General features: G+C 37.3%; 1 protein-coding gene across 2 annotated transcripts in view; it reads right to left on the bottom strand.

Moving 5' to 3' along the window:
• Positions 1 to 1,995: 1,995 nt before the first annotated feature.
• unc5c.L (unc-5 netrin receptor C L homeolog) overlaps positions 1,996 to 12,693 on the bottom strand; it is a 218,437-nt gene continuing 207,739 nt past the window's right edge. For both annotated transcript variants that reach the window (XM_041590751.1, XM_018252094.2), the window contains 5 exons: positions 10,680 to 10,913; positions 9,232 to 9,381; positions 7,474 to 7,638; positions 5,512 to 5,693; positions 1,996 to 3,817 (listed from right to left, as the gene is read on the bottom strand). In XM_041590751.1, coding sequence (XP_041446685.1) covers positions 3,652 to 3,817; positions 5,512 to 5,693; positions 7,474 to 7,638; positions 9,232 to 9,381; positions 10,680 to 10,913 — 897 coding nt within the window. In that variant the 3' untranslated portion in view covers positions 1,996 to 3,651. The remainder of the gene's footprint in view (positions 3,818 to 5,511; positions 5,694 to 7,473; positions 7,639 to 9,231; positions 9,382 to 10,679; positions 10,914 to 12,693) is intronic.

The following is a 12,693-nucleotide window of genomic DNA, read 5'->3' as shown; positions in this document are numbered from 1 at the left end:
CTCAATGCTATTAATAGGGGAAAATGATAAATATATAGGGAGGACGGTATTTTTCTCCGGAAAAAGGTGGCAACCCTACTAGTGTCTGATACCCTCTGATCCTGGAAACCTTCTTCTCTCCTATCATAGATTCTATTCAACGTTTTGATTTGCTATGTGTTAGAGAAGCTCCTCAATTCACTGAAAAGCCTGATTGATCATCATTAATAACCAGCCTATCAGAGCATCGCCAGGACCTCATTCAAGTTCTGTATTTATTGAGAGAGATATGTATTTCCTTTCAGCACCTGAATCCAGTTGTACAATATTTATCAGCAGTTCCTAGAGAGAAGTTGGCTTGTGTTCAAGAATCCGGCAACTATTTTTATACCCAGTACCATCCTGTTTCTCTATCAAATGTTTTATTATTGTGTTGCAGAAAGGAATGCGCCTCACTGATAAAGCCCAACAGCGTGCCTTATTCAGAGCTGATATCTAATCGAGGCCTGTGTATCAGCTTGTAAGATGAGGCAGATATTCGTTTTTATGGCCATGCGGGATTAGAATTCTGTGTTTTGATGCGCTATCTTGTAATAAAGTCTATACCTTCTCATCCTCCAAAATGTATTCGCTACAAAAATAAGATAAAAGCAGCCAGCTGCAAGCAGAGACACAATATCCATGTCTATACTGCCAGTAATATAGCATATTTTCAAATGTATTTATGTACAGGAGGCTCTAGATAACTATGTAATTTTATTTTTGTAGTGAATCAACTTTACTAGCAAGCAGATAGGGATTGCTAATAGAATTACTGCTGTAATTCACTTCTTTACCTGGCTGCATCAGCTGCAAGGGTAAAGTCACTGTCGCCGCCGGTGAAAAACAAGTGCACGGAAAAGCCATATACAGCATTTGATTATTCTGTATTAGAATGAAAGAGATGTGGAATGCCAGGGCCTACTGTCATTACATTCTAGATTCATTGAAACCAGTGGTGTAACTTTAGCAGTCTGGGCCCTCGAATAATGTTTATTATTAATATTTATGATAGCTGTGTTTTATGGGTTACCTACAAGTTGGGCCAGACTCACATACCATAATATCCTTATCCTTGCTCATGCACTCTACAATTCCCAGAAACTCCAACCAGCTATTAGCCATTGACATATGCATGTGAGTAGGAGCTGCCATAATGCTTTCTCAGCAACCATCTTTATAGACACTGATACAATATCACCATCACCACCTAGTGGCCATAAATAGATGATGCATTATTGCCTGGGGAAAATGATTCAGAGAAAGCAAACACATACAGCAGTTCTTGCTCTGTTACTCAGAAAAGAAAATCCTCCATAAATGCAGTATTATATTTAGGGATGCACCAAATCCATTTTTTGGATTCGGCCGAACCCCACGAATCCTTTGCGAAGGATTCAGCTGAATACTGAACCAAATTTTTGCATATGCAAATTAGGGGTGGCAAGGGGAAAACATGTTTTACCTCCATGTTTTGTGACAAAAAGTCATGCGATTTCCCTTCCGTCCCTAATTTACATATGCAAATTAGGATTCGGTTCGGCCAGGCAGAAGGATTCGGCCGAATCCGAATTCTGCTGAAAAAGGCCGAATCCTAAACCAAATCTTGGATTTATTATATTTCTCATTATTTAGGGGGTTATTTATCAAGCTCCAAATATCCAAACCTCGAAAAATTTGTAGTTTTGAGGTTTATTAAAGTCCGATGGTCTAAAAACTCAGAATCCGAAACACCGGCATCTAAAAGCTCTCGAGGTCCTGTATAAGTCAATGGGGAAGGTCCCAGTGTCTGCGCTGATGTCTGTACCGATATCCGATGATTTTGGTTTTTGGTGCAAAAAACTCAGAAAACTACGAAAAAAAACCCGAAGTTTGCCCGACCCTATTTTTTCGGGCTTTTTTCTTCATAAATAAGGTTCACTCGGGAATTCCGAGTTGCTCGGAGTTGGATATTCGGAGATTGATAAATAACCCCCTTAATGTCTGTTTATAGAAACAAAATGGATGATAAATATTGTTTATAGTAAATAGTATATTTTTTTTACTAATGAAAAAGAGTCACCAACGTATCTCTTCTAGCGATATCAAATAGTAAAAATACATCTAAATTCCTATAAAATCATATAGATCCCCCCTACCAAGTGGATAAATTTGGATCTGAATTGAATTTTTGAGCCATGATTTTTTTCTGTGGGCGCTCGATTGCTTGAATCAGAGAGATACATTTGTGCATGAAATCTGTGATTGCCCCCTGAGAATCAAGGCTCCACGTAGATGTATATGCATGAAAACAGGCTTTATTTTCCATATTAATAATTGTTTGATTGATAATTGAAAAATAGCATTTGTTTCTAAAATGGGGATATCATAGAGCTCTCTAAGAAGATTGTTGAGGGGTCTGTGTTGGCTTGGAAGCTGTGATACAGGATTCCATGCTGATTGTTAGTTGTTTAGGGGGGATAAACCCTATATAATTGCAGTATGTTAGACAATAAACCCACTATATGAGAAACATCTGCACAGGATTGCCCTATATCATAATACTGCACATGGCTACTGTTTTTCTTGCACAGAGACTGAATCCCCTAGTACTAGAAATAAACACTTATTATTATTATTATTATAACCGCCTCTTGTTGTTATGCAAAGAACTCATATTGGTGTGAAAGTTTACTAATATAGAACAAATTCGGTGGAATGGCATTTGATAAGAGAAATATGTTTACTTGGATACACAGTATAGATGTTAAATACTAATCCCATTATAAGAAAAGGAGATAAAGAAGAACTGCTCTCCAAATGGCTATTCTAAACCCATATGTAACACTGATATGTTCTCAGAACTCAAGCTATATCTGATTTCTCCCACTCGCACCTCCTTTGCAAAATCATTTAAAAAAATAAAGTCTTTGACTTGCCAGGGACGTTGGCAGAGGAATGCTTTTCTGCTGAGCACGTAAAAATATTCCAGGTATATGATCAATCTGGATTTAGCTGTTGCTGAACTACGACTCACAGAAAACCATCAACTACGGATGGCTGTTAAGGGTTGCTGAGAGTTGTAGTCCAGCATCAGCTGGATAGTCAGAATTGGCAGATCGCTGAGTTGTTCAGTTTCCAGAGATGCAACTTTGTATGAACAAAAAGATCTGGAAACAGAAAATCCAGACCAGGGAATAATTTGAGTCTGGGTGATCCCTGCACTGAGCAGGGGGCACACAAATTCTCATGGCTTACACACAATACAAATAGTCATGGAACAGTGTTGATAACCCCCTGTCCATCACTGGATGTAAACAAAGTCCATTGGAACTGGGATTGTAAAGAAAAGTTTATCCATGTACCTGGATAGCAATAAAATGCGTTTCCTAGGAAACTGTAAAATCCTGTACCAAGCCGTGTATAGACACACTGCAGGCTGGTTAATAATATTCAAGATACAGCGTTGCATGTTTGTTTGTTTTTCCTTCCCATTTCTGAGTTAATGTACAAGAAAGGTTTATAGCAAAGTCATTTTAAATAGAATAGGTAAAACTCATTGGTCAGAATACTTTTCTTCATGTCCTGTTTAGCTGTGAAACTCTGCAAAGGTGTGAGGAGCTCCCAACTGCCATTTGTTCTTGCAAGCGGTGATCAATATTTTCCTTCGGCTGCTAATGAAACCACGGTCTCGTGTCGACCCATCTCTTCCAGGACTGCAGCCAGAGTGCTGAGGTTTCCATCTGGATAGTTCTGGGCTTCCCAGAGATCTAAAATAACCCCCGTGGGGCTGGGTTTGGTAGCAAAGTAATTAAGGTACCTGCAGGGAAAACACACTGTCAGTGAATTGCAAGGAAAAATAAGCTACAATCAGGGCAGCAGTTTATAAACAGAAATCATTCCTGGAAAGAATAAATCATCTTGGCCTAAGGCCTAAGGTAGGGCTGAATGACAATTAATGTTCTGGCAACAAGACAACCTCTACTCCCAGCATCCCCCACATGTCTATAGAGAAGGGATTGGGGCTGATTTAGTTTTGCAAAAGAGCTTTATATTACTAGTATTGTTACTGTGATATATGTCTGTATTTTCCTGTTAATGAGTATGAAAAAAGAGGAATTCATTTTGGACCCCTATGCAATTTCTTTATAAAGAATTTATGTGTTTAAAGAACCTACCTTGGCCAGAAGGCTGAAGGTATATTAGGAATAAGAGGCTGTTTGTTAAAGGAGAAGGAAAACTTCTGAATCAGTTTATTGCCAATAGATTAGCCACAATAGTGCAAGCTATAAGACTATATTTATCCTGCAGAATGATTTTCCATACCTGAGTAAACAGCTCTAGAAGCTCTCTCTCTATTTGTTTAGGATAGCAGCTGCCATATTAGCTTGGTGTGACATCACTTCCTGCCTGAGTCTCTCCCTGCTCATTCATAGCTCTGGGCTCAGATTACAGCAGGAGAGGGAGGAGGGAGGGGGGGAAAGAGAGAAAGGGGGGCAAACTGAGCATGCTCAAGCCCTAGCCTTGTAGGTTTAAGCTGAAAACAGGATGTCTGATACAGAAGCCCATATATACACAATAGAAGGAAAGAAATGCTGTTTCTTTTGACAGAGCAGCATTAAGTTGAGGGTTTACTGGTGTATTTATATAGACCTTTCTGATAAAGCTTAATTAATTTTAGCCTTTCCTTCTCCTTTAACTCCTGACCCCTAGTGCAATGATACAGCCTGGTATTAATAACATTCGTTCTCCTCTACCTGATCAGGTATTGGCTGCAGATCCCAGGCCTCTAATTTCCTCTCCCCCTCTGTGGCAAATATCCTCATTTTTAAACCACTAATATTTATTTCTAGCATGCATTTGTGTATATATATATATATATATATATATATATATATATATATATATATATATATATAAATACAGTTTCTGGTAAACAAAGCACGGCCTTCGTAATAAAATTACAGGGAAATGAAACAGAGGTAATGTTAGCTCCAGGAGTAATATCTTAGGTCTCTTATTCAAATCAATGCATGGTTGCTAGGGTAATTTGGACCTTAGCAAACAGACTGCCAAAAATTGCAAACTGGAGAGCTACTGAATAAAAAGCTAATTAACTCAAATATAAAAAAACAAATAAAACATGAAAACCAATTGTCTCAGAATATCATTCTCTGCATCCATTTAAATGTTAATATTGAGGTCAACAACCCCTTTGACAAGTCCAGTTGAAAATAGACAATTACATAGACATACAATAGGGTTACAAATCTGTCACTTTCATTGCTCTGACCCAATTATTCATTCAACTAATATAATCAAACTGTGTTCCTTTTCCACTGCAGAATGAGGGAGTATCCAGGGAAATATGTAACATATATAAGGCACATTCCTTGTGGTTGTTTGAAGCATGTGGGAAGCATTTTCCATACATTGCTCATTTCCTGCAATGTCTGACACAATGACCTGATCATGAAGAAATATGGAGTTGAGTTAAAAAGAGATGTTACCCACCTGTCTAACTTGAGTTTATGGGCAAGCATTCTCCAGTCATGTCCGCGGGTCTGAGGGGCATCCAGGCTGCTGCAAAGTTTCTGCCGTATTGTTAGAGGAATGCTGAAAGCACTTGGTCCTACAATTGTAGTAATGGTACTTGCTGAATCCATGAGTGGCAAATCAATAATGCTGCTAGATTCCTGCATTTTAAAATGGAACACAAAAAAATTATTTATATTGAGTATGATTTCTGTATATGGATTAGTGAGCACATTTTATTTCAACTTTATCAAAGCACTGGGCTTAAATTCCAATACTCTTCTGTTTACTAGCCTCATATATCTAGCCTGCAGAAAGGGAAAGCAATATTTATAGCAGACATAACATGAATTGCAGATATATTGGTCTCCACGGAGTTTCAGAGAACCAGCCTGCAACAATTAGCACAAACACCAGACTAACACAACTCCAGAGACACCAAAGCCTTTTCTCTGTATAGGGAAGCAAAAATCAGGTTTTAATAAAGCATATTATTATCTAGTGAATGGACAGGCAACCTTCATTACATCAGCAGCTCAACTAGAATGCTGACGGGTACCAAACCCTCATCTAGTGAGTTTTTAAAAGGCCTGAAAACATTTTAATGAGCAAAATAGAGGCCACATTATTGTTATTAGGGATAATAAAGGTTAGGGCATAATGGGAGCCGCACTTGTGGAATTTTTCCACTGTATAAGAAAATGCTTTTAGTCTGGAGCAGAAGCACCAGTGCCAATTGAGTGGCATTTCTCTTGTTGCTGGGGAAACCAGCCAAGTGTCAATTAGTTGGCCCATGGCAAGTGCTGGAACTACTTGATAAACACAGTAAATTGATATGATAATATTTATATACACATATGGTAATACAATAAGAGGGCAACCATTAGCAATCAAATAGAAATGTGTTTTAAACAGCTGACTAGTAAATGCTTCCTTCTGATTAATTGCAATAGGTCCTATAAAAAAGGCAGGATTGGGGTACAAGTGGATTATTGTGGCACCTTCCTGCCAGTAAAAATGGAAAAAAGAAAATAAAAAAACATTTTTTCCATGATTGCTATAGGTGACAGGATCTATAGACGCCTATTATACTACCCCCACAGAGTAATTCCCAGATTAATTCTGAGCAAGGTATATCTGCAGTCATAAAGTAATATACTGTAAATCAAGATGATTGTGGAGGACTAGGGTATAGAAAATGTATTCTAACGTTTGCATTTTAGCTTGAATAGAAACAAAAACTATTTAAATATGGTACCCCCTTTGCCCAGCCCAGGTTCTACCGTGGATCAGGACTAAACTAAATCATAACTTTTATATTTCTCCTTATTTCTTTAGAAAAAAAAGTAAATTAAAGGCAATGCGGACACACAGACATTACTAAGATATTTAAAAGTAACATAAGATGGGCTGGGTCTCTTTATACACATCATTTGATATACATTCCAGGAATGGCATTTACGTCACCTCTAAATTACTAACATATTTTTCTGTCTAATACATTATTTTAATCATGTCTCTTACCAATGAATGTGTGTTTAGGTTGGCTACTGAAAAAATAAAAGGTACATTTGGTTCCTACCAAGATGCTATTTGCTTGAATGTTTTCCTGCTGCATTTTTGTTTTTTCTCAATGTTCTCTGGAGTCATAGTGTAATGCAGAAGTGCACACTGGTAGGTTAATTGGTTCCTAAATAAAGTGACCCTAATATATATGCTATATGAAAATTAGATTGTGAGGTCTCATGGGGCTTTGAGTGAATAACTAAACGCTGTACTTTATACAGAATAACCACCAGCATATTAATCTTTGGACTTGTCATTGATCTAGAAAGTCCATACAGACATGGAGATATTTGTTAAGAGTTGCAATCTTTCTAGATAGTTTGGTTGAGAACATTGAATGCCATGACACATGATATGAAATATCTTTCCCCATACCTCTGAGGCTGTGCAATTAAGCTGAAAGATCTGTCCTTCCCCTTCCACTTGCCTGACGCAGAGCTTGCACACTAACTCTACCGTGCTCAGGCTGAAGCGTTCCAGAGTGAAGGTGCAGTGAAGGTTCCTTTGGCATCCGCTCCAGATGTGATAGAAAGGAATTTCCTAGAGCATGACATAGACCAGGCAGCAGATTAGTTTGTGTGTCATACTATAATTGGGATATGTTGAGAACAATCTCTTCAGAATGGGAGCAGGAGGAGAATGGGAAATGCACTGAAACAGACACATATACTGTAGCAGTGGATCCCTTTGAAAGGCTCTAATCAGACGCGACTGCAGCAGTAGCAGCAGCTTCTTGGCAAGAAAGCCGAGTGCCTGCACAACAAAAACCCACTAAGTGACATACAGTACACAATGCCAATAAAAATACAGCTTGTTCTACAGCACCCAGCTCTAGGTTTACACAAGTAGCTTGTCTTTTTGCAGTAGTGGTAACATTTCTGCCGCTCACTTTATTCTGAATAAGTTCAGCACTTTATGAGCGCACAGTGCAAGTCCCCTGAGAGAGCAGGGCTACAGAGTGAAACCTGGTTAATGGAAGCTGAAAGCACTGAAGAGAAGTTGTTTAGCCTGCAGCATAAGGATGAAGCTGCTGACCTGGCACTCTCTCTCTACAATCCATAGTTAGCTGCTAAAAACACCCTAACCAAGCCAATGTGTAAGCATAGAGGATCAGCTGGAGCACGATAGGAAACATACTAAGGGAATATGCTGTCAGCTGAAAAAAAAGGAAAGGGAACATGCTGTCAACTGAATAAGGCTGTAATGTTTATGTTCTTGTTGAAATTAAAAGTTGTTACAAATGGTATCGTCAATAGAAAAGAGTATTAAAGAGTCACATTTTAACTGTCTCTCACTAGCAATAGCTATAGGATTTTGTGCTGGCTATATACACTTTTTATTGTACAGGTACAAGATCTGTTATCCAGAAAGTTCCCAATTACGGGAAGACCATCTCCCATCAAATCCATTTTAATCAAATAATAATAATTTTAAAAACGATTCCATTTTTCTCTGTTGTAATAAAACAGTAGCTTGTACTTGATCCCAACTAAGATATAATTAATCCTTATTGGAGGTGAAACAATCCTTTTGGGTTAAGTAACGTAAAGATTTTTTAGTAGACGTAAGTTATGAAAATCCAAATGACAGAAAGACACCATAACTGTAGAACCCCAGGTCCATAGCATTCTGAATAATAGGCACCATACCTGTACAAGTCCTGTGAAGTATTATATCTTGACGAATACAGGGCATTTTGCCCTGTATATATTTACTTATTTGATGCTGAACACCAAGCTGAATTAAATGGTAGCCCCTACTTGGGAGAAAATTATATAAAGAATAGCATCCATGAATATTGGACATAACCCTGTGCCTGCTAATACTATGAGTAGATGCTCTATCATCTCCTCCTCTCTGTCTTTCTCTGGTTGGTGCCATGAAGGGGCTAGGGGAACTTCCATCACTCTGCTTCTTCTGTTGTTATTGCCTTATCAATTAAGGAGGCCAACTATAGTAGGTGTTCCCCAAAGTCAGTCTACTTACAGATGCCTGAAAGCCTTGGTGCAGCAACATCAAGAAGCCGGTTATAAGCATGTCCTTCTGTTACAACATGTCAAGGTTTCCTTTAAGACTGGAAATCTTTTTTTTTCCATAAAAGCTCTGGAAAAAACAACTGACCATATACTGTACCTGATATTTAGCTAATAATTTGCTTTTCCATAGGGAATGTGGAACATCATGGATGGAAAGGCGCAGGTTATGAGTGCTCCCTTTGAAGTGAAGAGTTTTTGGTTCATCCAGCAACTGCCCTCCGACCTTCCTTTCCTGTTGTATCACTTCCTGTTTTTACAAAAGAAACAAACAAGACTTCCTTTTAGATGCCACTAATAAAATAAATTATTTGGATTTAATAGGAACTGATAGACATAGGTCACTGGACCTTTTTCTTTCTAATGATATCTTTATGAGCATATATACACACATAAACACACAATATATATATATATATATATATATATATATATATATATATAGACACCCATATCTACCAATAATCAGAGCTCAGAGACTCATTGACACTTGTGTTTTAGAAGGAATGACATTCCCCCATGTTTATAATATAAGAATACCACAGAGTTCCATATTAAATCACCTGTCCCATGGCCTTTGCCATTATATGGTCACGGAATGCCTTGGTGATTTCTAATATCCCCATTTTTCTGCCTATTTTACAGTAAGGTATATATTGATATCATATATTGTGACAATGCTCCCAGACATGGGACTACTGTTAGTGAAAGTAAGTTGTAAAGTTATATTATAATGTACTTTTTGTACACTTTATTTTGACTTTGCACTCTCCATTTGTTAAAAAAGCAAGTCCTTATATTCCAGTCTATTTTTAATTTAAGAAAAGCAATTTCCTCCAAGACAAAGGCTTGATTGATTTTAAAAACAAGCCTTAGTGAACAAGGAGAATGCATAATCTAATACCGTGCTTGTTTATTAGTCTTTAGAAGAAAAAGGAACACCATTAGAGAGCATCTACATTAAACTGAAGCAAATCAATCACAACTGGTTTATTTGTAGCCTGCCCTAACTAACTCATCAGGATGCCCAATGCTCCATCAATACAAATTATATGATTACAACATATTTTCATTCATGATTATATTGCCTTCCAGGGCAGTTAAACAATGGCCTGTGCATAGAAATATCTACATACATCTCTGTTGCTTTTGCAACAAGCCCATCTTAGATTTGTGGGACATTCATTGTGTTCAGTCAAAAATTGTGTAATGCTGGCAGCCAATGGACCTTACATTCTTGGTGAAGTGCAAAAATATGCATAATTAGCCATTTTCCCAGCTTTTCCCCTAAAATTCCAGTATAATAGTGCTTATTGAAAGTCAGTGCAAAATATTGCAGCAAAGAGTTTGGGTGCAACATTTTGTATAATGTGCTAAGGGATCCCTTCTTGGTGTTCCTGAGTATTGTACCTTTTCCATATCTATAGACACAATGGACACACTGGTATATGTAAGCACTTTTAAGTATACATTTTGGGTGTGATTTTACTTATGTTGTTGCACTGACTAATATATTTAATACTCTTAAATAAGACTTTCTTCCTATACCTTAAGTGCATCCTGAGTATCATCCAAACAATAAACTCGAATGTCATATTCTAGAGAGGTGCAGGACGTTGGCCCGAACAATGCTAACTGCAGCCTCTTTGCTGACGATTTGCTGGTCGACTGTCCAACTAGTGCATAGGTGCTTAGCGTTTCTGTGAGTATATGACAGGCTTCTGATTCCATCTGGATGTAACAGGGAGTGGTGAAATTTTCTTCTCCAACAAACACAACATCCTTTTGATAGAAAGAGAGAAGTCACAATTGGCGAATCACATAAAAAGGTTTTTTTTACTAATTTCTATAACAGCTCAGAAAAATGTAAGCCAGCAGCTTTGATATTAATTATTAGACTACATCTGCATTTCCATTACACTCCCAGTGGTAAATAATATTAATACATTTAACTTTGCAACATCATGATGCTGATAAATACTGTACACATTGTTGCAAATAATAGAGAAATAATCATTCGAATGAACTGCAGAAATTAAAATGTCCACTAGGTGTCAGTATTGTAGAAAAAATATGGCAGCTTTTTTTGTTTTTTTTTCCCAACTTCGGAACACTTATTACCTTCATTATGTATACAAGCCTGGAACCAGCAGCTATGAGTATCTTGCAAACAAATGACATGAACTGATATTGTCAACATAGAGCATTAATCATACAGTTGGTAGAGATTTACAAAAACATTGGTTTTAGACCAATTACAAAAGTGCATTTTTGTCTTAGTTTGGTCAATCATAATGTACAAATTTTGAAGTGGTGGTCCATTTTGAAGATTATATCTGCATATATCTGCCGGCACTCCATGAGTTTGTCCATGAGTTTGTGTTTATAATAAAAATCTTTTATATTTTCTTAAAAAGACCTGTGAGTGCCGATCTTGATTGAGTTGTGTATGTGTGTGTATATATATATATATATATATATATATATATATATATATATATATATATGATAAAGGATCAGCACACTCATTTGTAGATCAATCAAACGTGCTTTTATTTAACACAGCATTGTGTCCAACGTTTCGGTCCCACTTGATAAAGGTCCCCAAGTGGGACCAAAACGTTGGACACAATGCTGTGTTAAATAAAAGCACGTTTGATTGATCTACAAATGAGTGTGCTGATCCTTTATCATATATAATACAACACTTGATCGTGCACCTCAGCAAAACAGGAGAAAAGAGTGCGGACACCCATGAGACTTGTATATATATATATATATATATATATATCTATATATCTATATATATATATATATATCTATATATATATATATATATATATATATCTATATATATATATATATATATATATATATATATATATATATATATATATATATATAGCCATTCATAATATTGTGCGTGAATGTGTGTTTAATATAAAAAATCTTTTATATGTTAAGGTTCCAGTGGTGATAAATGTTAGCTACTTGGTCCTCTTTGGCTCATTCTATGGCTAGAAACAGGAAGCATTCAAGCTCAGTGTTTCAGACTTCTAGCAGTATAGCAAGAGGCAGAGACTGGGCAGAGTTTTTTTTTACTACTACAGCTGCTGTTCTGGGGGTTGCCAACCAGTCCCGGGGCACCAAGGTATAGTTATGAATTCTGGGAAACCAGCTTGCATGCTTGCATTACTTCTGCTATCTCTTGAGCACTGCATCTGTTGTTTTTTTATCAAAGTCCAAACAAGAAAAATGGTAACATTCCCTTTTGCTCTTAACATGCAGGAGCAGTGGTCAGTTCCTAGTTGTAGCACCATCATTCCCAGCTTCCATCGGGTACTCTCTGTGGTGCCTCATTTAGGAGCTTTAACCTTAGTAAAGTAAGTTGTCGGAATAACTATGCCTGCTCAGGAAAAGGCTGTGGTTGGCCTGCTAAATATATTGCAATATATGGAGCAACTATTCTGAATTTCTGTAAAGAAGAAGGAAACTCATGTTGGGTGCCAAATATTAGTCACCCCACCCCAGTGATAATCACTTACGTGAAGTGCCCCGGTTT

This window comes from Xenopus laevis, chromosome 1L (genome assembly GCF_017654675.1).
Source record: "Xenopus laevis strain J_2021 chromosome 1L, Xenopus_laevis_v10.1, whole genome shotgun sequence".
NCBI classification, from domain to species: Eukaryota; Metazoa; Chordata; class Amphibia; order Anura; family Pipidae; genus Xenopus; species Xenopus laevis.
Note: the sequence above shows the minus strand (reverse complement) of the source record. Positions and strands in the feature narration are given on the sequence as shown.